The sequence below is a fragment of the Vidua chalybeata genome, chromosome 4 (genome assembly GCF_026979565.1).
Source record: "Vidua chalybeata isolate OUT-0048 chromosome 4, bVidCha1 merged haplotype, whole genome shotgun sequence".
Classification (NCBI taxonomy): Eukaryota; Metazoa; Chordata; class Aves; order Passeriformes; family Viduidae; genus Vidua; species Vidua chalybeata.
Window position 1 is genome coordinate 67,927,941 of NC_071533.1, and position 25,669 is coordinate 67,953,609.

The window sequence follows — 25,669 nt, forward strand, 5'->3', positions numbered from 1 at the left end:
ACGAGGACACTTAAAGAAACTTTGGTGCAAAGTGAGACAGAAACTATCAGGCTCCTTCTTGTTCTTGTTATGCAGAGGCAGAAGTGCACAGCTTTCTCACAGCTTCATTTTTACAAAAAAATATATTATAACCATTTTTTTTACTGGCATGGGAGATTTGCATATCTGGAAGGGATTTCTGGGAAGATCAAACTTACCTAAACAATATGGGAAACTATATCAGAGAATCACAGAATCATAAAATAATGGAATCCTAAACACACAGAATCATAAACACATAGAATCAGAACCTCACAGAATCACAGACTGGTTTGTGTTGAAGGGACTTTATATCCCATCTCGTTCTAACCTCCTGCCAGGGCAGGGACACCTTCCACTACCCCAGGTTGCTCAGAACCCCATCCCGCGTGGCCTTGGACACTGCCAGGAATGGGGCAGCCACAGCTTTGGACAACTTGTCCAAAGTGTCTCACCACCCTCACAGTGAAGAATTTATTCTTAATCTCTAATCTAGTCCTGCCCTCTGTCAGTGTAAAGCCATTCCCTCCTGTCCTGTCACTCCATGGCCTTGCCCAAAGTCCCTCTCCAGCTCTCTTATAACCCCTTTAGGCACTGGAAGGTGCTGGAAGGTCTCCTGGAGCTTTCTCCTCTCCAGGCTGAACACTCCCAGCTCTCTCAGCCTGACTCCAGAGCATCTCAGCACCTCTGTGGCCTCCTCTGGACTTGCTCCAACAGCTCCACACCCTTCTTATATTGGAGGCCAAGATGTGGACCTAGCTCTGTAGGTGGGGTCTCACCTGAGCAGAGCAGAGAGGCAAAATCCCCTCCCTTGACCTGCTGTAAATCAGGACACGTTTGCCTTTCTGGGCTGCCAGTACACATTCTTTGAGAGACAAACTTGAAAACAGTTACACAGCAGATACTACAGAAAAAGAATGGGGTCTTTTAAAGTATTGACCTCCCAGTCTCTGCTGACCAGGTCGTTATAACTACCATGGTGATGATCTCACATGAGAAACTCTCTCCTGAGCAGTAAACACCTAGTAGAAGAGGTGAGAATAGTAATTTCAAGGTTTCTTCACAGAGTCCTTCTAGTTCAATATACCACAGACATTTTTAGTTGAAAACTCACTTTACCAGAGGACTGAAGCAGCAGCCAGGGAACTTGCTGCTTCACTTTTGTCTCTGCCCAGTGTAAGCAACGAGATTCACAAAACTGCTTCTTATATCACAGCAGGAGGGGAAAAAAGGCTTGCTTCAAAATACAGCATGTCATATCATCTCTGTGTGAGTCAAAATACTGGGAAACTTACTCTCCTGTAGAATATTTACCTGCCTTGGACTGAGTTGTAGGTTTTTAGTCAGTTTTAAAGAACAAAAAGCTGCAGTCTGATATCTCTTCCAGTGAAGAGCTCTAAGAACCTATTGTGAAGCACTTCAGGGGGGAACAGAGTAATAGTAAAGTGCCATTAAAAAAAAAAAATGACAAAAAAGGTGCCAGAAAAACTGAGCAGGAAAAGGTAGACAATATCTTCTGTGGAAGGAAAAAATACAAGAAATATGAGCCACCTGGTTTAGGGGAAGGTGTTCCTACCAATGGGAGAGAGGCTGGAGCTAGATGATCTTTAAGCTCCCTTCCAGCCCAAAATATTCTATGATTCTAAGATTTTATGACTGTGTGATTCTGTGACTCTGTGAAACAATTGCCTACGTTGTTAGGGGAGGTTTGATGTCCCCAGGATTCTGTGATTCTAGGACACAGCTTCTAATTTACACATAGGTCACACAAAGATTAACTCTGCTCACTAATTGTGGGTCCCTGTTCCTCTGGTGGCTGGATCCTAGAGAAATTTGAGTCTAATATACAGCTGGGGTATCTGGATTGAGGCAATATGCCAACTGCCAAGATGCCACCTTAAAATCCACTGGGGACCCATACAGAGCTGCTGAACATCTGATTGCTGGGGAGATTTAAGCCTGGGGGGTGTAAATGGGCTCACTGTCTAGGGCAGGGCTAAAATCAAATATAGAGACTGAAACCTACATCTGTAGGCGGAATGAAGCAGGAAAATGTTGTCATTAGTCTTGCTTGGCTATAAGCAAGAAGTTCCTGGGGAATCTGGGCCAAAGAGAAGTTCAGTCAAGAAGCCAACCACAAAAAAGAGTGGCAGCATGTTCAGAGACTTGTGAAATTTGGGCAACAAGAAAGACTGTACAGCAAACTTTGATATGACAAATGAAAGATGTTTCACTCTGCCCATCCATTTTTCTACCTCTGAGAGTGGTGCTTTGCAAAACATAGGCCAGCATAGAGAGTGAGTCTGTTCTCCCCTCTGCTGTTCCTGGCTCTGCACTTCTGCTGCTTTCCTTGTATTGTCAAGAACAAATTGAGTCTAAGGACGCGGCTTCCCAAGACATGGTGAGACAAATTAATAAGCTGTCCTTTCTTTTCCAGAAGGCAATATTTTCCTGCACACTCTCATCTTTGCTGTCCCCTCTCATCTGCTCTCCCACTGCTCACCCTGTATGTTCTGAAGAGACTTTTCTGAGGTAATACACCTCAGTGAAAGGGAGGAAAACAAGCTCAGTGAAATACTGGCTATTTTTCTGCCTTTTCAGTGAGTTACATTAATTCAGTAAAAGGTCTGACAGGTGCTAGAGGCAGAACAAATGGTTTAAAGATAAAATTATGTGGCTAGGAAGAGGGTGGGTGGGGGGCTGAGGATAGTTAGGGATGATGAAGAGATGAACAGGGCAAGTGGAAATAGAGAGTCACAACAGGTAGAAGGTGTCTGGTTGGTCCAGGAGTGTGGGCACTTACAGGAAAGATGGGGAAAGAGTATTTACTAGAGCCTGTAGTGACAGGACAAAGGAGAATGGCTGCAAATTGAAAGAGAGTAGGTTTAGATTGGATATTAGGAAAAAGTTATTTACTGAGAGGATGGGGAGGCCCTGGCACAGGTTGCCCAGAGAAGCCATGGATGCTCCATATGTGAAAGTGTTCAAGGCCAGACTGGATGGGACCCTGAGTAACCTGGTCTAGTAGAAAGCTGTCCGTGCCCATGGCAGGAACAAGATGACCTTTAAAGGCCCTTCCAACCCAAACCAGTCTGTGATTCTGTTGCAGAGCACATTCTGTGCAGGTACTCAGGGTGCAGCTGCAGTTCCAGCTGCAGGTTGAGCTCTGGGTGGCAGGAGACCCAGGCAAAAGCTCATGAACTGCTGGTCCTTGGCATAACAAAGGGCACAAGGACCTGTGGCCCAGAAAAGGGACCCAAGGGCTCCAGACTTTCCCCACACTAAGTCTGTGAGGGGATAAAAGCCTAGGGCTTCCTTGGTTCACTCCCTGGAGACACCCAGCTCAAGTTGTTGTTTTGTTATTGCACCAAGATTAAATGTGTAGGATCTAAACTTCTGTGACTCTGCTGTGGGAAACCCGGGGTTGAGCTGATAAGGAAACCTGATTTGACCACATGAGTGTGGGGCGTGCACAGGGACCAAAGGCAGGCCCTGGAGCTGCTGGTGTACGTGGTGTGGTGTAACTGCTAGGGTGGCCCCTGGATGGAATGGCAGGAAAGGTTCCTTAACAGTTCTATGATTTACCTTTCCAATTAATTTTTCAGAATTTCACTTACAGAAATAATTTAATCCCACTGTTCCTCATGCACTGAATTAACCCAGGGGCTTGGCAACCGTGCAAACACCTGTCAGAGCTCAGTGAGATGGCTGCTGGTGGAAACAGGAGCCAGAGAAATCTCACTTTGAACGAAAAACTTTATTTTCACATGCAGTTCATGCTGCTTTTTGATAAGGGTTTCTTGGGTTTGTTTTGTTCTAACAAAACAGTTTCTCTGTCTTTTTAAAAGCAATGGCTGCTTCTTAATGCAATGAGATTTTTCTTAATAATGACACAGCACATAATCCTGAAAGCCTGGGTTTACACCCATTTTCCATTTCGAAAAATGATCTTTTATACTATTATTGGAACTAGCTAGCAGACTTTGGCATTTGAATTTTGTTTCCTTTGTACCACAGAAAATAATTCAAAATCTGTTGCTCAGAGCACTGGTTTTGGCTTCGGTGGAGTTAATTTTTCCTCTGTAGCTGGCACAGTGCTGTGTTTTGGATTTATAATAAGAATAATGTTGGTAAAATACTGATGTTTTGGTTTATCCTAAGTTGGGAACTTTTTTGGTTTTTTTTGGTTTTTTGTTTTGTTTAGTTTTGTTTTTGAGTTTTTGCAGTTTTTTATTGATTTGCGTTTTTTTTTTATTAGACATTGGGTTTTTTGGGGGTTTTCTTTGGTCTTATTCTCTACTAAGGAGAATGTAGATAAACAAAATGGCAGGGAAGCACAGCCAGGACAGGTGACCCAAACTGGCCAAAAGGATATTCCACACCAGAGAATGGCATGCCCAGTATATAAACTGGGGGAGTTACCTGGAACAGGGCCTGATCTGGGTTCAGAAAGGCAGCTCTGGCATTGTTTGTCAGTAGGTAGTGAGCACTTGTATTGTGCATCACATTTTTGTTTGTTTTTTTTTTTTTTTTTCCTCTTCAGTTGTATTATCAATACTATTATTATTATAATTTACCACTATTACAGTATTTGACTTTGTTTTCAATTACTAAGCTTCTCTAAATGATTAAATTTTAAACTTCTCTAAACCTGTAAGTTTTACTTTTGATTCTCCTCCCCACTCCACCAGGGTGGAGGGGAAGAGAAGGGTGTTGAGCAGGGGCTGTGTGGTGCTTAATTTCTGGCTGGGGCTGGAACCACAAGAGGGTTCTTGGGTAGTTGGGAGTAGACACAGACAGCACAGCTGACCCCAAGGTTAGGGTTAGGGCACCCCAAAGGGATATTCCATAACATATTCCATCAGGATCGGTTCATAAAGAGGGAAAAAGAAGGAAGAAGGAGGGACCTGCAGGGTGTCTGCTGGAAACCCAACACAGCACGGGCAGCCTGGGAGGGCCCTGGAGTGTGTGGATGAGAACTTCACTTCCTGGCATAGCTGATGAGCCCACCAGGGGAACCACCTCTGGAAAAAGAGGCAGGTACCTCAGGAAGTGTTTATGGATGTTTTTAGGTCAAGTAGAAAGAAAATTAGAGCGACAAAAGCTCAGAACTTATTTGGCCACCTTTGTCAAGGATAATAAGTTGTTTTATGAACACATTAATGGCAATAGGAGGGCCAAGGAAAAGCTCCATTCCTTACTGGACCCAGGAGGGAATGCAGTCACCAAAAGTGAGGAAAAGGCTGAGGTACTTAACACTCTCCCAGGAAAGACTGGACATGACACTTAGTGCCATGGTGGTGTTGGAACAGAGGATGGACTCAAGGACCTCAGAGGTCTTTTCCAACTTGATTGACTCTGTGATTCTGAGGACATGTTCAGAATTATGGCATTTGTCTTCCCATGGGCTGGCAGGCATTCACCCATCTCCAGGAAAGATGGGCTCCATCACCAGTTATGGTGACTTGGGAAGATAAATGCCTTAACTCCAAACATGTCCCATTCCTTTTTCTTCTCCCTCCCCTTTTAATATTCTGAGCTCAATGTTCTATTGTCCGGCAGATCCCTTTCGGCAGTTGGGGTCAGCTGTCTGTCTGTGCCTACTCCCAATTCCCCACCCAGCCCCAGCCCAAAGCAGCGCCTGGGGACGCTGCCCACTCTCACTGAAGGATCAGGAAGGTGCCTGGGCTGCCCTGCTCCACGGCAAACACCAGCACAGCACAGAGCTGCATGTCGGAGGGGCCGCTCAGCAGCAGCCGGCAGGAGTGGGAGCTGGGCAGCACCGTGAGCTGCCAGTCCTGCCACTGGGGCAGATGCTCCCAGGCTGTCTGCACCGAGTTCTGCACCCAGCAGGCGATTTCCTCCACGTCTAAGTAGGAGCCTGTGCAGAGGTTCTGCAGCAGGGGTGAGTGCTGGCCTGTCTCATTGGTCTTGGAGGGGTGGACAAAACACGGAACATTCTCCATTTTCCTCAAGCAGGTGCACTCCAGCACCACACGGATGTTGGAGCACCTCTCTGGCAGATGTATCCCACTGTAGAGCTCCAGCTTGAAAGAGTGCCTGGAGGGTGGCTGCAGGAACACAAGCAGCTGGTACAAGATTCGGTCCTCAAAGATACTCCAGGATTCATGGATGCCGTTCTTCCCGGTCGCCGGGTGCATCTCCGGCATGAAAGTGTCCTTGGAAAGCACTCGGCAGACACGGAGGATGTCATGCACCATTTTCTTCACGTCCCTGCACATGTCAGACAGCCCCTGCATTGACATTACGTTGGGGACAGAAAACAACCTCACACTGTGGCGTTGTCCCTTGCGGGTTTTCTCCTCTTCATCATCTTCCTCCTCGCTGCCAGAGGTGTCCTGCTCATAGCAGGTACAAGTTCTAAACTTCATTTGCCAGGCCAGCCAGCAGACCTCCACGAGCATGGCTACTGCAGCAGCCCAGAAGAGACAGAGCTGCAACCCAGAGAGGAGTGGGGCTTCTTGTGGAGACCTGATCCACCCAATCTCCTGCAGCAGCTGCATCATCTCCTGCTGCAGAAACTTCTTACGCTGCTGCATCTGCTGGATTGTGATCATATTGGTCCGTAGGTCTTGTGTCTGCTTGAGCAGGATGGTCAGCACAGCCACAAAGAACGTGGTTGCTGCAGCCATGGCCTGGAGAGATGGGACAAAGGTTTATCCAGCAAGTCTGGGTGAACAGGCTTGAAGGGACCACAGACCCTGGCTGGAGACAGCACAGGGCCCATCCTGCCCAGGCCACCCTGATGGTCATCCCTGGCTGGGCTGTGCCCCATGAATGGGCAAAACACACCTGAGCAGTCTCCTGAGGCCCCATCCCTGCCATGCTGGAGTATTCCATGGAGCCAGGGGCACCTGGCACATTCCCAAAGCCTCTCTGGCACCACTGGGAGCCCAGAGCCCTTCTGTCCCCAGCCCAGAGAGTGGCACCCTGCCCTGCCCTGAGGGGCCCAGGTCTCACTCAGAGTTAGAAACTCCCCTGGGCATCTGTCCCATTCCCCATCCATCCCAGCCTTCCCTGTGCGTGTGCACTCACCAATTGCCCAAGTCCAAGTGGGGGTTGCAGGGTGGTTTCCTGGTATTGTCCCTGGGGATGGCTCCCACTGTCACCTGTTCTCTGTAATGTCACAGCCACCAGAGCTGACAAACCCCAGACTTCAACCCTACCCCTGCTCAGTGGGTTCTGGGCACCACTGCACCAAGTCCAAACCCACTGCAGCAGGTCCCAGGGGGTCTCTTGGCAAAGCAGGGACAGGCCCAAAAGCCAGCACAGAGAGCCCCAACTCCCCCTGTCCCCAGCCCCAAGGGCAGGACCTTGCCCTGCTCTGAAGGGCTCAGCCCTCACTCAGGGTTAGGAACCCCCCTGGGCCTCTGTCCAGTCCCCCATCCACCCCAGCCTTCCCCGTGCACGTGCACACACGAATCACCCGAGTCCAGCTGCAGTGGGGCTGCCTGGTGCTGTCCCTAGGGACAGATCCCACTGTGATCCATCCTCTGTGATGTCACAGCCACCAGAGCCCCATCACCCAGCTGACAAGTCCCAGAGCCCATCCCCACCCCCTCTCAGCGAGCTCTTGACATCACCCCAAGTACAACACCACTGGGCAGGAGCTCCTGGGGCTCTCCTGACAAAGTGGGCAGCCCAAGCCACCCCCTGCTCATCCCCTGGCTGGGCTGTGCTCCATGAAAGGACAAGAGACACCCAAGACACCAAGAGACACCAAGAGTCTCCCGAGGCCCCATCCCTGCAACAGTGTGCCAGAAAACCCTGGGCAACCCCAGAGCCTCTCTGGGCACCTGGAACCCCCCAGGAGCCCTGAGCCCCTCTGTCCCCAGCCCCAAGAGTGGTCCTGGCACTGACTGACAGGCCCTGGGATGGACTGACTGACCCTGGGATGCACTGACTCACCCTGGGATGCACTGACTGACAGGCCCTGGGATGGATGGACTGACAGACTGGAATGGACTGACTGACCCTGGGATGGACTGACAGACTCTGGCACTGACTGACAGACCCTGGGATGGACTGACTGACCCTGGGCACCAGGGCTGTACATGGTCCATGATCCCAACCCAATGGACAGAGTCGTGGCCTTTGAACTGATGGTTGCCCTTCCTAGAGAAACATCATATGCAATCTCTAAAAATTTTGACCTTTGCTGTGGTTGGGTCAGTTATTTCAATGGATTCTATAAGTCCAATTGGGTTCTTAGTGAAGTCTTATTTGGATTTACTCAGCTCTGGAAAGTGATACAGGTGGATCTAGGAAGGATTTCTGGTGATGCTATTGTGTGCCCGAAGAATTTCAGGATATAGAATGATGTTCTTAACCTTAAGTTCTAGAGTTGCACTGCAAAGGTCTTTTCTGAAATGAGCTCCATTTGGCTTTTTGATTTTCTTAAGGAAAATGAAAAAATGTGTTGGGCATTGCATGCTACATAGTTCAAATCTGACAATGGAACAGTTCAATAAACCAATTCTGCACTGCCCTCAAAGGAAAAGTTTTGGGGAAAAAAAAATCACAAGGTTCTGTTTTCTTCTGGTAGGCTTTTTCTTCCTCTTATCTAATTTCAGTTATCTTTAAAAAAGCATCTCTTGCATCTTTTTTTTTTCCTGAATCAGATTAACCTAGCACAGTGTTTAATAATGAATTCCACTCAGCATGCCAGTAGAACAGAAAAGTTCTTTTGTCTAATCTTAGACAAGTTCTCTAATAGGTAAAAATGAGATCCAGAGGGTAGAATATGCTAATAAATTATGAAAAGAATTTATTAGAATTTCTGAAAGGTATTTGACTTATCTCATAGAACATTTAATGTGGTTTCATGATTATCAGCCCTTTTCAACTTGTTGCTTTAGAAATGCAGGAGGAGCCAAGGACAACATTTGCAAATCATTTTTGCGTCTTAACAGACTGTTCCCATAAAACTGTTACTGTTCTTTAACAGTAACTTTGATATTCAGCCTTACTAGGAGGACTGCAAAATATTTAGATACAAGCTCTAAACCCTGTATTAAACTTTTTATTTGTTTGAGGAAGCTCAGCTTGGTGGGTAGCATCTATCTTCATAGTAGCCTGAAACAAATACCTGAAACTTCTGGATTTTAATTCAGTCCTGTTCTATTCAGTGACTTATTCTGTTCACTTGGTAAAACACATTATGATGTGAGTCCCTCAGGAACTTCATCCTGTAAGTAATAAATGAGTCTGCAGCATCTGCTTTGTTGATGTGATGGATCAATAGCCAGCCTGATGATTGACATTATGCAAATCACAGCAAATTCAGAAGGTATACTACTAAAATTTAGATTAATGTCACCTATAATTAGACATGTAGTTATTTGTCATGATTGTTCTATGTCTTATTTTGTTGCCTTTTTCTAAAATGCAAATTATAAACAGGGATGGAAGAGATCTAAATTTAGGCACACTTGGATCTAATCTGCAGTTTGAATGTGGTAAATTTTAAACACTGAGAACATTTGGATGAACTTTCAGGTGAGTACATCCCAAAACAAAGGGGCTCGTGAGCTTTGTGGTTTTGCTGATCTGGGTTATTGTTCAAGGCTGAATTGTAAAAATATTTCTCAGTACAGGACAGATGAGCCCTGATGAGCCAGTTTTCTGCAGTGCTTGTATAAACACAAATTTAGATGCCATACAACAGTCAAATGTGTTTATCAATACATATTAATATAGAGACATGTAAATATATGTCTGTATTTGTTCAGAGACCTGAATAAATAGAGGAATACATTTAATTAGGCAGTGTGATCTCTGCCTTCCATTGTTAATGATTAAAGTTTTGGAGTTGCCATTTGCAGACAGCTGCAGGATCAGGAAGATCAGAAAGTGTTTGACTGCTGTCAGTGCACTGACAGCCATTCTCTGTCTCTCCTGGTGCCCTGAGCTATATGAAGTCCTCAGAAAACAAACTAAATCTGAGGAAATCATGCTGAATGAAGCAAGATTTAGAACTTTATGTCATCTTGCAGGTGTGCAAAAAATCTTTCAGAGAGAAAAGTGACGTACTGGCCTCATTAGAGACAAAGAGGGACTAAGAACTGCATTTCTGAGGGTGTTTAATAATTAAAGGAGGACTTTAGGCTGTACTGATTGGCAGGAATTAGCCAGCAGTAGTTTGGGTATCATTACCTAAAAGTCCATGCAATTAAACAGCATGAACTGAGATGTCTTGAGACCAATCTAAACTCAGGTGGTGCCTTCCTCCTTCTGATATGTGTGGATTCCAGTGCTTCTCCCATACCAACAACCTACTTAGACATTTATAAGTCATCATATTTGACTGAATGTGCTGCAAATATTTTTATAAAGAAAACACTCGTCTTGATAGAAAACCACATAAATCCTGGAATTACAGTTTTTCTTTCCCAGTCCTGAATGGGAAGAAGTTCTTGCCAAGGCAGTGCTCTGAAAGACTTGTTCACAGATGATCACGTCTGTGTCCAGATGAAATTAAAATGGCAAAACCATTGGGGACCAATTCATAGCAGATGACAAAGAGGAAAGAAACAGGGAAAATAAATTTAGAACTGACATTTTCCTTAATGACTGTTTCTTTGAACTTCTCTTAGAAACAGCTAGTTCTACTGCCAGGAGCTGATTTTTTCCAGGGTCTGTTGCAAAACTCAGCTGAATTTTGCAGCTGCTTTCAAGCACTAAAACCACAGGGCCTAAATATATAGACATACATTGATGAACCTCCTTATAAGTAATAATGATGAACAAATAATTCTAATGACTATACTTGCTTTCTCCCAGTCGGTATCTGGGTTCACTGAGAAGATACCACATGTTCTTATTTTTTGTTTATTTTTATTAGCCTGAGGTATTTTTTGTTAATGTTTGCTGCACAATCACCTTATGCCATATAGTAACTACAGGGAGTTTCTTAAAAACTTTTCTCTGTACAGTGACATTTGGCTATCTCAGCCACCTCTTTATGTTCTGTACTACCTATAGTATCTTATTGGTAATATGAGTCAAAATTTCCACATTCACTCTCTTATACCTGAGTCTTTTATAATAACAATCCATATTCTAAGGTGTCTGATCATCCAGTAATTTTTGGACTTTTCAGTCCAGAAAGTATAGAAAAAGGGTTTGCAGGAAAATTCTGGCTTTATAATGAAAGGCTGAATGTTTATCATTCTCATATTTATCTCATATTTATCATTATGGGAAAAGGAAAACCTTGGAAGAAAATGAAGTTCCATTGCTTGTCCCAGTAAATCCTCTTATCCTTCTGTAGATAGAGCCTTACCAAGGTATCCTATTTATCTGTATTGGAGCACAGAAACTGTAATCCAGGATTCTCACCCCACCTGAGAATCATGAGGACACACCTTTCCTAAATCATTCACTGTGCAAAGTGATTACTTAGTCACTTCTCATGTGCCAGCTTCTTTTTCACCCTTCAGCACTCATACTGGGATTGCCAGCAGTGTCTTCACTTAGAGAGCAATTAATAAATTGGGAGATTGGACAAAAGGAATGTTAGACCCGTTGGCATTTGCTAAAGAGGAAGCTGTGTCACATACCCCACTCAGAGATTTTCCAAGTGATTTATTGACTTCAGTCTTCCTCCTCTTACTTGTGCTGCAGGATGTGTTTACCTGTGATAAACAGGGCAAGAATGAGGTGTCTCTGGGCAGCAGATTTCCTGGTTCACTTGAACCCTTTGAAGGCTGTAGGTCTCAGTGGTGCAATTTTTTGGTTTCCAAACTCAGTGAGGTAAATTAGCACATCAGGACACATTTAATGGAGGCTCACATTGCTGTGGCCTGTGTACAGAATTGCTCTAGACACAAGAAATGAATGATTAGTCTTGTGCTATCTCAATTAGCTACAGGGAACAAGAGATTTCCAGGCTCATTTCAGATAACCCTTAAAAAATCTAATAGTTTGTACCAAACTCACCCAAAACAAATGAACCCAATTGCAAATGTCAACCAAAAATCACATTGGAACTTCTCTCTGTATTGCAGCTTGCCTCCCTGCCAGTCTGTTGGTAATATTATGAAAATAGCTTCCATCATGGTGGTATGTCCATTTTGGGGCCTGAATCCTGTGTGCCATGGGATTGCCTGACAGTGGTCTCAAAGAGGCTGAAATGAGAAAATCAGATGGCTTTTATTTGCAGGAGAAATTGAGATGTGAAAGCTTCAAGAGCTCAATAAGGAAATTAACTGCAGGAAAATATTTGAAGTCTGGAAAGTTCTGAATTAGTTGATAAGGGATTTTTTGCTATGATTTGATTTGAATGATCTCATTTGACTTCTTATTCCAAACCCATAGTGATTCTTAATACATTACCCACAACCCTTTTCATGCAGCAAAACCATTAGCTCAGCTGTGTGATTACAGTGCCTGACCCACACTTGGATTTTTCAATCATAAATACAGCTGCTAAATTTTGGATTAAAAAGGGGCACTGTAGAAAATGTCAGAACTGGGAACTGAACTCAGCCTTTGCTCCACTAAGTAGTTGTTAGAAAACTAGACTAAAACAGAATGGTTTTTGTAAAGATTACTTTCTCCCATATTTTTTCTGCTCTATTTGTTTTGCATGTACACAGCTATAGCTACTTCTGGAAACTCTAAAATGTATGACTTTAAAACTGTTTTAAAGCAATGATTGTGCACTACTAAGTTGGAGCAGACTTTTGTTCAGCAGTATTTCATCTAAATGTGCTTTCTGAACATAAGCTTGGATTTTTGTCTGTTGTGCTCTGTGCAGAGCTGTGCACCTTGGGATTTCCATCTGAACAGACAAAATTAGAATTTTTTCAACACAGAGGCACATTTTGAACAAGAGAGGTCCTTTTTGATTAGGATCTTCCTGGAAGTAGTTTGTGTTGAGTGTCCCTGAGGCTGAGACAGCTATTGAGCTTCCTCTTCCATGTCTCACAGGAATATCCTCTAGGATCATGGAATTGATACTGTTGGAAAAGACATCTAAAGTCATCAACTCCAACCATTAACCCAGCACTAAACCACATCCCCAAATGTCACATCTTAATGTTTCTGAACACTTACAGGGATGGTGGCTCTACTGCTTCCCCAAGCAGCCTGTTACAATGCTTGGCCACCTTCTCAGTGAAGAAATTTTCCCTGATATCTGATCTAAACCTGTGTGGCACAACTTGAAACCATTTCCTCTTGTCCAGTCCCTGATTCCCTGGGAGCAGAGCCCAAACCCCCTGGCACCCTCCTGTCAGGGAGTTGTGCAGAGCCAGAATGTCCCCCCTGAGCCTCGTTTTCTCTGAGTCCTCCCAGCTCCCTCAGCCACTCCTGGTGCTCCAGACCCTTCCTCAGCTCTGTTTCTTTCTCTGGACATGCTCCAGCCCCTCCATGTCTTTCTTGCCCCTCAGCCCCACCAGTCCTCTCAGTCTCCCCATGTGGATATTCTCAGTTCAGTCAGAGAGAAAAAGAGAAAGATTTCTGCCAAGCTAAGCCTGGGAAAAAGTCCAAGAAGAATGTAAACAATCTATTATCTTGCTTTCCATTCACATTGTTTATAGATATGTTCTACCACACTGACCTAAGTCCAGTGTACCAATCAGGTGAAATGTTTTCACTTTAAGACCAATGGAATTAATGTTCACGATGTTCTCTATAAAAGAGAGAAGTGCTTTCAAATAAATGCTCATTTTACCTTTTAAAATCGTACAAGTCATTTTGCCTGTCCCTGGCTCAACAATGTCATCCCCAGCCCTTCAGCAGCTCCCCAGTCCCTTCAGCCCCATTGTCCCCTCAGCTGGAGCCCAGGGATGACACCGGGTGATCCCCAGGGGTGACACTGGCGGATCCCAGGGGTGACACGGCTGGGCCCTGACCCCAGCATGGCGTCGGCTCTGTCCGGCCTAGGCCTGGCCCTGCTCCCATCCCAGGGGAAGGATACAGCCATGGGGGACCCCTGGGTGGCTCTGGGGTGGCAGAGCAGGAAATCAGGAGGGGGAGGACAGGCCAGGTTCTCCCAAAGGAATGTCATTGCATCCCGCAGGGTGACATTGGTGAGGAGAGGGTGGGAAAGGAGCAGATGGGCCCTGCTGTCACCCCAGGCCTTCAGGGAACAGCTCCACAAAGGGCAGTGGGACTACCCCTGGCAGTGACAGATGGACCCTGGCACGGACTGACAGACTCCTGGCATGGACTGACAGACACTGGGATGCACTGAGTGACCCTGGGCATCAGGGAAACACACGCTCCATGATCCCAAATGAACGGACAGAGCCTGGCCTTTGAACTCATGGTTGCCTTACCTAAAGAAACATCACATGTGAGATAAAGATCTCTCTTGCTCTCTGTGTCTCTGACCATATCTCTAAAATTTTGACCTTTTCAGTGGCTGAGTCAGTTATTTCAAGGGACTCTGTAAATTTCAGTTGAGTGCACCCAGAAGACTGATTTGGATTTACTCAACTCTGGAAAGCGATGCAGGTGGTTCTAGGAGGATTTCTGGGGAGGTTATTATGTGCCTGAAGAATGTCAGGATCCAGAATGATATTCTTAAGGTTAAGTGCCTGAGTTGTGCTTAATATCCCTTTCCTGTGTGTCTTGATCCTTTTCTGGCTGTGGACCTATTGATTTTGAGTTTTCTTCTCTTTGCCATTTCCATTATACCATTGGACTGTATTATCACTTGCATCCTACTTCCATAGTATATGATCTGAAATCTCTTTTTAATCAATTTTTCTTTTAGCTACTTGCATTCATTTAAGTTCATGATGCAAGTTTTTGAGTTTTTAAAAAGAATTAATTTTTTATTCTGTAAAGTGACAGAAAGTGGCCTGGGGAAGTGTTTGTATGTTTGTTTGCTTTTCCTGGTATAACCTGACAAGCTTTTTGTTATGTTCAGTAAGATTCCTCTAGGATGAGAAAAGCTGTAGTTTTGATCACATCAAGTTTGAGTGTCATAAAGAGAAGATTCATTTTTCCTTTTATGAGGAGACAACATAGTCTGAAGAAAGAAGGATGTCATGAGCATAAGAGAGAAGGAGATAACTGTACACTTATATTCTAGATTTCTTGTTCCTTGGCATTTTGTGAGAAAATAACACAAAATAAGTTTTGCAGCTTGAAATATTTCTTTATGCCCAGTTAGGTTTTATCTTAATTCTAAAAATGGGTTGCTCAAAATGTCAGTGTCTGCTAGTTACTAAGTAAGGCTTGCATTCATTTATTCATTTTAATGTTAAAAAGAGGAAGGAAACAAGGAACAATATTCTCTTTATTATATACTACAAGACAAAATATTCTGTTCGGGTGATAGCTGAGGCAAGACCATACATTGTGATATCTGAGGGACAGAAGAGATGACTTCCTGAGGACAACCAGTTGATGCACTTTGGTCTCCAAGTAGGACATGCCATAATGCAATCAATGGTGCAAAATGTGACGTTGACATTTAATCAAGAAAGTGACACTCTCAGTGTTACGCCATGGTTATCTGGGTGCCTTCTTATCTCTGTGCTTGTGGAGAGGACAGCACAGATGAGACAGGAAAGTAACTGGAATTATCTTGGTCCAAACTCTATAGAAATGAGAACTTAAAATTGTTATCTACACTGGTGCTTAAATAGCTCATACCTTGCTATAATCTGTGGGAAATTGTGACTGATACTCAGCTCAAGATTGTAGTCACTGAAATGTCAGTGCCTACATCACAAGGTGGGCGTCTAAGCTCTTTTTATTGCCAGTGAGATTCACAGAGTAGAATTGATGAAGTTTTAGAGATTCCTCATACCCTGAGTGGAAATGCACATTTCATCACCTGAGCACCTCCTTGGACTCCAGACTTCCTGAATCTTACCAAGTCTCTACTGACTGATGAAACAAGGGACATGAAGCCCAATTTGTAAATATTTATGTTTTGCTTCTAACTCAGAATAAAATCCCACCTTTGGGCTGAGTTCTCTTCTTCCCAGTGCCATTTGAGATGCCCTAAATTATCCAAACACCAGGACTGGGCTGTCAGGCTGACAGAGGACCCACAGGGCCCCTGAGCCCTTTCACAGCTGGAGAGCAGGTGTCTCCTGAAAGGCACTCAAGAGTCTCCCTAATAGCACCAGGCAACTGTGTCAGCAACTGCATCACTTTCTTTTCATCTGGCTATAAAAAGTAGTACAATCATTTTTCATATCTTCTTTTAACCTCCAAATATAGGCTTTCCTTTATAGCACATTTCAGACTGGTGTATCATCTGTTTTTAAGTATTGCCTAGAAAATGCTGAAAGAAGAAAGGAAAATGAAAGTGGGAATTAATGAAAGTGGGAATTAAAAGGCAAGATCAAGAAAAAGGAAAAATAATCTTCAGTGATTAGGAAATAACCAGTCTCTTACTTTATTTTTATTTTAGGAAGGGTTAATTGCAAAGGATTAAGATTCTTCAGATTGCTAAAATTCTCAACAAAATTTTAACAGCCGAAAAATGGAACAAGCAGAGATATTTTTTGAAGGATGTGGGGGTAAGGGTCTTCTCTCACTGTTGTCTGCTAAACAGATTGCAAGGTGTTATATCCTCAAAAGGGTTAAACTGATTATCAAGTATAAGTCTAGTACAAGTCTTTTTCTCACACTTTGTTCTCTGAAATAATCCTATTAAAATAAGAAAATTTATTACACACCTATCTGTCCAGATTTTATCAATATTGAAACCTTTTAAACAGAATATGTGATGAAATAAACCCTGCTCACCAATATGGTAAAATATAATAGACATCAAAGCAGCTAAAAGCTCTCCTAAATCAATGCAGTAACTCTGCAGCAATTTCTAGAACAGAAGGCGAAAATCCCCTTAATAATTGATAAATGAAGGAAAATGTATAGGAGCAGATTTATAGAATACCACATTTGCACTCTTAAAAGACTTTCATTATGTCATTAACACCACAGTGATAAAAAGCACTTCCATCGTTCATCAACCACATTGTGTCTGTCCTGCTGTTAAACAGATGGAATAATCCCTGATCCAAGTTCCCAAAACTTTTAGAGTACACTTACTTGCATTTTCTTGCCCTAGGCCAATCCATTTAACAACCCATCTTAGCCAGGTTGGCCAGGTCTTCAAGCTGAATGTTATGAATAAGAAGCAGATTGAAAGTGACCTTTATTCTCCCTCCTCCTTCCTCTACCAAAGCCTGGCATGTAACATCTGAGAGAATATAAAGTCCAAGTTTCTATTCTTTCAAGGACATTCAGGAATTTTCCAGTACTGATAAATAAATAAATAAATAAATAAATGGCTTAAATGTCATGATTAATTCTTTCATAATTTCATTCAATTATTTCATCATGGTTTATAATGTGCTGATAACTGACATTTAGTAAATACATGTTTGCTCAGAGCTGCCTGTCAATGCTGCCAACCACTGTTTGAGCCATTCTTTCAATCATTTCAACAGTCCTGTAGCTTCTGTCTCCAAGTCCCAACCTCTGCCAAGAATATATTTTGTAATGTAACATGCCCAACAAGAAGATACCTTCCAAAGAAGGAAGCTGGAGTTAAAAAACACAAACACGTGAAAAGATGAAGGTCCAGTTCTAATTCTGTTTTTAAATATCTGTTTGCTTTTTTTTACTCACAGCTGTTCCTCAGCACTGCCTAATGACACATCTTTATCCTTCAGGTGTCTTCTGTCATCTAACAAGCTGACTTCAGATGTCACCTAAAATTAAAGATATCCAGGTCATTTCCCTTTGCCCTTCTCCACTTCTGTTTTGGGAATAGCTATCTAATCAAAAGGCGCGGGTGAATGCAAAAGAATCAACCCCAAAATAACCATGAGAAAGTTAAGGCTGGATGAAAAAACAAGGTAAAAGGAGAGGGAGGAGCACATTTATCTATCTCAGGAACCTGTCAAACTTTGGTGACAGTCTTCAGCTGGAATGGGTTCTGAACAAAGGAACAGCAGTCTCCCAAAGCTTACTCCACTTTTGAGCTTCAACTTTGCAGGTGGATAAACAACAGGTGATCTTGGATATCTGGCTGAATAAAAAAGGCATTTGTTTTAGTGCATTGTCATCGTCCCTTTGCTCTTTTCACTTCCAGCAGCCTTAGATGACCTATGCAGCTGAGTTTGGATTAATTCAATTGTCCCCTGTCATTTTATGGGAAACCTTGCTGTCTATTATAGATGAAATTACAGCGGACTGCAGAATATCTGAAGGGCTGTGCTAAAATGGTTTTTAGACAGTAAATCAAATATTATCTAGCAACCAAAACCTCTTCTTCCAATCAACCCTTTACTAGGTCTTTATGCATCTCATATTGATTCTTTCTTTCTCTTTTCCCAGGTGGGCATAGAACCATAGGGCTGATGAGCTGGAGGAGAGTCTGTTCATCCTGTAATCTGTGTTAAACATTGCACTTGAAATGGCTGATTAGTGAGATGTTCATTAATGATATAGATGAATTTTCATCTTGTGGCTGGAATGATATTAAAATTCTTGGGGATATGTATGTCCTTCTGATGGACAGATGTCCCCTGCTGCCTTTCTCTTTTTAGGGGGATTTTTTATCTTCTGTTTCAAGGGACTTGATTTTCTGTTGATTTATGTCTATTTTAGTGTCCCTTATCTCTCTCACTTCTTGTTTCTGCTTTCGGAACCTCTCTTTTTCTTTCCTTCAGGGGCCTATTTCTCTTTGTTCTGTCTCTCATTTTCTGTGTCTGACACATCTGCTCCCTCCTCTCTCAATGTACAGTGTGATAGATGGAACATGACTGGAGAAAAAAAGAAAGTTTCAGTTCTCCCAGCGAGTGGAAAGGTGACCTGCAAACATCTGAACAAAAAAGGGAAAAAAGTTTATTTTTATGTGCTGAATATTCTGCACAGCAAGAGACACAGCACATTTAGAGACTGCACAGGAGACACTTTAAACACCACCTACTTCATAATCAATCCCATCAAATTCTGTGCACAATTTTTCTCTTGATCTGTGTCTGTGTACACATATATATAAAACCAGCTCTGCTACTAGAGGGCCATGTTTGAAATGTGGTAGTTTTCCCATTGTTTTCAAAGGGGTTTGGATCCTAAAGAATTTGCCTTTCCTGCTCTGAAATCAGTTCTATACCACCTGGCCAAAGAGGGAATCAAGGTATCTGATTCAGATTTCAGATTTTCAGACTCTTAAAAGCATTTGCAGCAGCTTGTGTTAAGATCGTGTTTCAAATTCAGAGTCCGCTTTGGGGAAATTTTAATGATTTTTAATTATTTCAGGACAAAATAAATATCGTAAAGCTGAGGGGAAATATTTTTATTCATTCATGAAAAAGAAGAAAGGTTATCCCAACCAGAACTGCTTTTAGAAGTAGGGAATTACTGTGGGCTTTCCAGAAAGACTTTATTTTCTCTAATGAGATGTATCTATCATCAGTTTTGCATATTGTGTTTGCAGCCAGAGCTGCGAGGTCTTGGTTGCTGACCCAGTAGCTCAGATTTTGGGAGGTTTGAGAGTAAAGCAAGAGACAATTGCCAGGAGGCTACTGCTATGGAGCTAGGAGGTAACCTTTGACAAGTGGTGGAATTCCCACACTCAGTTTCAGGGATTTTGCCAGATTAGAGCCATGTGGGATCTACTCCCGTGGGGGAGCTGTTCTGGAGCACGCAGAAATCACCCTTATGATCTTCCTGCATATTTGGAAAATGCTCCTTGTAAAACCCTGTCCGTGTTTTGTCAGATCATCTGAACAAATACTGTTCTACTAAGCATTGCCTTCCAAATTAATGGGTCGGGGTGATTCCTATCTTTTTGTTGTTTTTTTCTCTTAATTTAAAAAGCGTTTCATTGGAAAATTGCAACTAGATGTAATGGAAACTGCAAATTTGTTTCACATATGCCACCCTAGAGTCGCCAACTGGCATGGTAAATAAGTAACAATTTATAAAGTGAAGCAATCTGAGAACATTCCCCAGCAGTTAACACATGGAAGGTATGAATATGCATGAGCCATTTTCCGGTTGTTATGGTGTACATTTTCATTCTGAAACAATTATATAAAACATTATTAGAGAAGTGTTAAATGTGTCAGAGAAACATTATGCACAGCCATTTCCACAGAGCTCTTTATTTTGGGGCATTGCTGTTTTCTTGTGATTGGTTTTTAAAAATCCAATAAAATAGTGCTGAGCAAAAAAAAATTCTTGATAGTAGTAAGCTTTTTTCCTATGAAAGGATTAAATTTAAACAGCCTGTTCCCATTTAAGGTCTTATTCAGGAAATCAGTGCCTGTGTTTTCAGAAGCAAACACCAAAGGTTTAAGCCCAGCCTGGCCTGTTCTTCACTGGATCCACTTGGAGTGAAATGTGCCCAATCCAGCCAAATGAGGAAGAATTTAGTGCAAAAAGTCATGGTTTAGATAGTTGCAAGCTCTGGGAAGTCCCTGGCTGGATGAACAGGACTCTGAGTGGTCCCTCCTGCAGGGATGTTGGAATCACAACCAGAGGACAGGGCAGGAGCTGTAAGCATTCTCTCTGTTGAGTGCCAGCAGAGATGGCTCAGGGTTTCTCAAGGCTATGTTTGAATTTTTCAACTTTCTCTCCCCAGCCCATTTTTGTACCACAGGAGTAGAGGCTGACATCTCCCCTGGTGCGCACGGAGCGGGTGGGGATCTTGTCCTGCACTGACAGCAGCTCCCTTCTTTCCCTGTCCATGCCTGGGCCAGTCCTGCTGGTGTGCCAGGTGTCCTATCCCAGGCACGGGGTAGGTACATGCCTTATCCCCATGTCCTTTCAAAGGGAGAGAGATTCCCTGTCCTTCCTTCACAGACAGAGTGAAAATCCTTCCACTGCTTCTGAGAAACCACCTCATAATCTCACTTCACATCCTTGGAGGTGTTCTCCTGATCTCCAGTCTAGATTTCTTAGGGTCGTTTAGGTCATAAACCAAAGAGCAATGGGTACAAATTGGAAGAGGGAAAATTTAGGTTAGATATTAGGAATAAAACTTTTTCCCTGAGGGTGGTGACACACTAGAACAGGTCGTCCAGGGAAGTGGTGGATGCCCCAGTCAAAGCAAAGTTGGATAAAGATTTGAGCAACCTGCTCGAGTGGAAGGTGTCCCTTCCTGTGGGAGGGGAAACTGGGACTGGATGATCCTTAAGGTCCATTTCAAGCTCTTAACATTCTATGATTCTATGGTTTACTTCAACTTTTTCTCATGTGTCACCTCCTCTCTGTCCTCCCTTAAGGGAAGATCACTTTTGCAAGATCACTTACAGGGGGCAATCCTGTCTTCCTTTATCTTCATTTTGGTAAAACAGTGGTGTAGCAAATATTTCTCCAAATCCCCATGGTTCAGTAAATCTTCTCTTACCAATTACCTTCTTCTTGCTTCTGTTGCACTTATGTGCCTCTTTTTTCACAAATAACCTGACCAGAACTGTGTGTTGTGCTTATTGGCACTTCACCACAATCACATATAGCAGAATGAACAATTCCTTATATCAACAGTAAAAAAAAAAAAAAAAGTAGGATTATATCAATGTTTTTATAGCTTCCTGTTCTTCTCATCTTCTATCATGTCCCATTAATAACCTCTCAGGATCTAGCAATAATTTTTCTCAGTAGATGTACATTGCTTGGCACTTTCCCGACTACACTTTCTTTATTTCTATTATCCCAGTAGTGGAGCAGGTCTGTTTCTTCCCATCTGACATTTTTCTCCTCAGTTTATTGACAGCACATCCTTACTTACTGCCAAATCAAATGATCAATTTCTTACTTTTTTTTTTTTGTGTCAGGGTCACTGATGAAAATACCAAGGAAAATTGGTCCCAGTGCTGATCCTGAAAAAGTGCATCTGAAGAGTGCATCCAGGCAGGAAGGCCTTCCTATCATACAGTCCATTCCCATATGCCTTTTAAGGGGATCTTTTGGACCTGGCAACTCTTTATCAATTCCATCTCACTCTGTTTTGGTGAAAATTCTCCATGTAGCTCATTACATGAAATGCTTTCCTCAAGTCCAAAGAGATGAGAGCCAGAGCACTTCCTGTCTGCAGAATATAACTTCTGTTACAAGAGTAAAAACAGACTGAGTTAGTTTGTCTTGGTCTAAACTTGGTAAATTCAAGTTCCATTTTATCCCATAATCCTTTTAGCTTCATGTCTTTCACTAATTTTTCACTTGAAAATGTGTTCTATAGCTCTGAGATATTATTGAGGTCAGCTTAATTGGTCTATACTTGGAGAATTCCTTTTTCTTCCATTTTGTAAGGAGCAGTATGTGCCTGCTGATCAATAGCCAGTGTCCCAGATTTTTGAAAATCTGATCGTCATTGCTGTTAATTCTGTCACATTTTGAAATTTAGTCAGCTCAGCCCCCCTCATTGAGATTGACTTATATCTTTAGATAAAATCTGTTCCAAAGCATCCTCCCCTTCATACATTCTACCTTTAACCCCACAGGACAAAATTTGTAATTGTATTTTTAAAACTAATTGTTATCATCAGCATTACCATCATCATCAACATAAATATTCCCTATATCATCATCCCACATATCAAGACAGGTAGAAAGAATATTTTATATTTTGGTTCTGGAAGACAGTTTAGGAAATACATTTCTTTCTTTGTCCTTCATTTCCTTTGGGAGCATCTTTTACCCCTTTATGTTTTTTCTAACAAAACCAGGAGATCAGTACCCTGTTCCTCCTATGCTTTGTCAGACTTGCCTGAACAGATGGCAAATTCTCTAGGGCAAAATTTGCCTCTAACTATGTGCCTGATCTGGGTCTATTATTTGCTAGTGATAGTAATCAAAGATAAAAATGTTGAACTCACTTCCTTTTTTCTTTACTGAAAGAGGTGAGCTGGGATCAGGAAATATGAGAATTAAGTTTTTGAGTAGAAATTGACATGAAATTTGCACAAAGGCAATGTACCAGTAAGAAGTACGGTTCTGTAATAATTTTTCAAAAGTTTCTGCTTAATAAAGTACATAGAAAAACTCGAAAGGTGTTTAACAGTAATGACATGATCTTACTTTCTTAAGAGATTTGTTTGCTTTTTTTTTTTTTTTGAGTCTCAGCCATGGAAATATAAAATGTATCATCATATCCAAAGGTGCAGGGAAGGGACAAACTACAATTTCAGTATGTTATGAAAAAGATAAAATAAGTCTTCCAAAACATCATAGAAGTCACTTCCTTGCAGTTGTGTCTGTGGCTTATATGACTTAAATGTTCTATTTTGTAGCATCCTTGATGGTTCCTTCTACCTCATAAATGCCCAGTAAAATAGAAGCAGCTTGTATTTTCAATTCAGGGAACTGCAGTTCTGTGCTTTGCTCTGGGATCAGATTGCAAATCAGCCATATTTTTGTGGTGTACTTCTGTAAGTTGAAATTTTATTGAGTTTCTCTCACTCAAAAAACTTCTGACTCTCCCCCCGACACCCTCCTTAACCCAGTCTGAAACTTTACAAGAGTGAGTATATTAATGGGATTCTGAATTGCCCATTCATCCTAGGGTAGAACAATTTCTCGAGCACAAAAGAGCTTTTTTCAACAAATAAAGATAATTATCTACTGACCATTTATCTAGAAAAGCAATAAAAGACAATAGCTTTAAAAACCTAAAGCCCAAACATTAGTATAATTTATGGAACCATGCTAATTAATTTGCCTGAAAACTTCAAATTTATATGCTTTTGTTTCTCATAGGTTTTCTTACAGGCAGTCTCTGAAATCTGAAGTCACAAGAAGCTCCCTAATTTCCAGAGGTAACAATGGTCATAATTCATTCTAGACCTGGGTGAAAAAGTTGCTTCTCACTCCTTCACCATGCTGAAAAATGACCATCAATAAGAAGAGATGTGGACAAGATCTGGCTATAACTGGAATAAATGCTGGGAGTAAGAAGGAGGAAATGCGTAGTGCAACAAGTGAAAATAACATTACTGGGAATATTTGCAGTCACCAAAGTCATCTATGTTACTTCAAGTGTTTCATTTTAAGATTATTTAATCTCTTCAACTTTGTATTATTTTGCCAATTTAAGTTAAAGTCTTGCTGGAGTTCGTGGCAATGTCAAAATATCAGCTTTCAATTGTCAATTTCAAAAAAGAAAGAAGATTTGTCCTTGTTCAGACAACTTACACTGATGCAAATTTATTACATTGTATACATGTTTTCACCTTAATTCTGAATGCTTTGGTATGGTGCAAACAGAAAATTCTGAGAATTGCATGTAAATGCAAAGTTTCTAGTACATTAAAGATGCTTTAGGACATCCCACTTGAAGGTTTCCCATACAACCTTTCAATGATGAAAGCCATGGTCTTGTGCCTTGAAAAACTCAGGATAGTGTAATCAATCTTTTATTTTACATCATTATTTAATTTTCCACTTGCCTTGAGGAGATACAAGCTTTCATTGTCCATTTTGCTGAATAATGTTCACCTTGAGGCCACCAAATAGATTGAGAGGGGGAGCAGAGCTACAGAGGAGTCAACTCTGTGTTGAGCTGAAATCTGGAGCAGAGTGGTCACTGCTGGTGGGGCTGAAGGAGGTGACACAAAGCAGTGTTTACCTCTGGAGCCCTCAAAGGATCAGAAAACCAGAACAGAGATGCTGTTTTCTTACTTAATAGAAATACAATTCTTATTTCTTATTTAATATTTTTTCTTATTTAATAACTTCCCAGTTTATGCAGCATGTAATGAAACCAGAAGGCAGGACTGTGCACCTTGGCTTCTTTATTTTCCCAAATAAGTAGGGATTTCTGTTCCTATAGGCAAAAAAAAAAAAAAAAAAAAAAAAAATCTTGATGCAACAGGTGCAAACACACAGAACTGCATAAACACAAACACCTGCAAGCACATATCTGTTCATGCTGAAAATCCTGGATTGTGTGGAACAGTGCTCTGACAAAGAAGAAAAAGAATACAGATTCAAATATTTATGTTGCAGAAAGCAGGACTGACCCTGCCAGCTCTGTGCCATCAGAATGCAACACCATCAGCAAGCTGCATGTCTGATCTCTTTTACGAGCTGCTGGGACAGCTGATGAAAGTTTGAAAATAGCTGGGTTTTTTTCATTTTCATGGTGAGATTTATGTCTTGCACAGTTTACTTCCAAGGCCAAGGAAATACATAACATGCAAACACAAGCCATGAAGGAGCACAGGCAGATCTGTGCGCTCCTAGCAGGTTTCTGAGCTGAGCAGCAGCACCTTGTGTTGCACAGAAGATGCATAACGAGGCTCCTTGTTAACCTCTGCATTTTTACAGAGCTGGTTTAAGGTGCATTAAAGCACCACCATGGCATTTACATCTTCACTTCTACTGCTGTAATGTGAACGTCTCACATTCCAAATCTGCTGTGTCATATCCAGTTTGCCTGTAGCCTCTGTGACAGAAATCAGACCAGGAGGGGTCACAGACATCAAGGCACAAGTTCTGGTGCAGCCAGACTGCTAAGAAAGCTCCATCACTCCTAGCCCACAGCAGAACTACATTTTATTTGCATTTTTTCCATTCCTTTCACTTTCTCGGGAAAAAAAAAAAAACAACAAAAACAGGTGAAGGCTATCAAGCTTTAGCCATTTTATTGTTTTGCCTTCCTTATTTGCCACTGCTGAAAAGCTTTGTTATTTTGACAGGT

General features: G+C 42.2%; 1 protein-coding gene across 1 annotated transcript; it reads right to left on the reverse strand.

Annotated features, from left to right (window-relative positions):
* Window positions 1–3,754: 3,754 nt before the first annotated feature.
* Window positions 3,755–7,456, reverse strand: LOC128787041 (inositol 1,4,5-trisphosphate receptor-interacting protein-like 1). The gene is made up of 2 exons (XM_053940902.1): window positions 7,075–7,456; window positions 3,755–6,674 (listed from the first exon to the last, which is right to left on the reverse strand). Exon 2 carries the CDS (start codon window positions 6,669–6,671, stop codon window positions 5,679–5,681), a length of 993 nt encoding a protein of 330 aa, XP_053796877.1. The 5' UTR covers window positions 6,672–6,674; window positions 7,075–7,456; the 3' UTR covers window positions 3,755–5,678.
* Window positions 7,457–25,669: the final 18,213 nt, after the last annotated feature.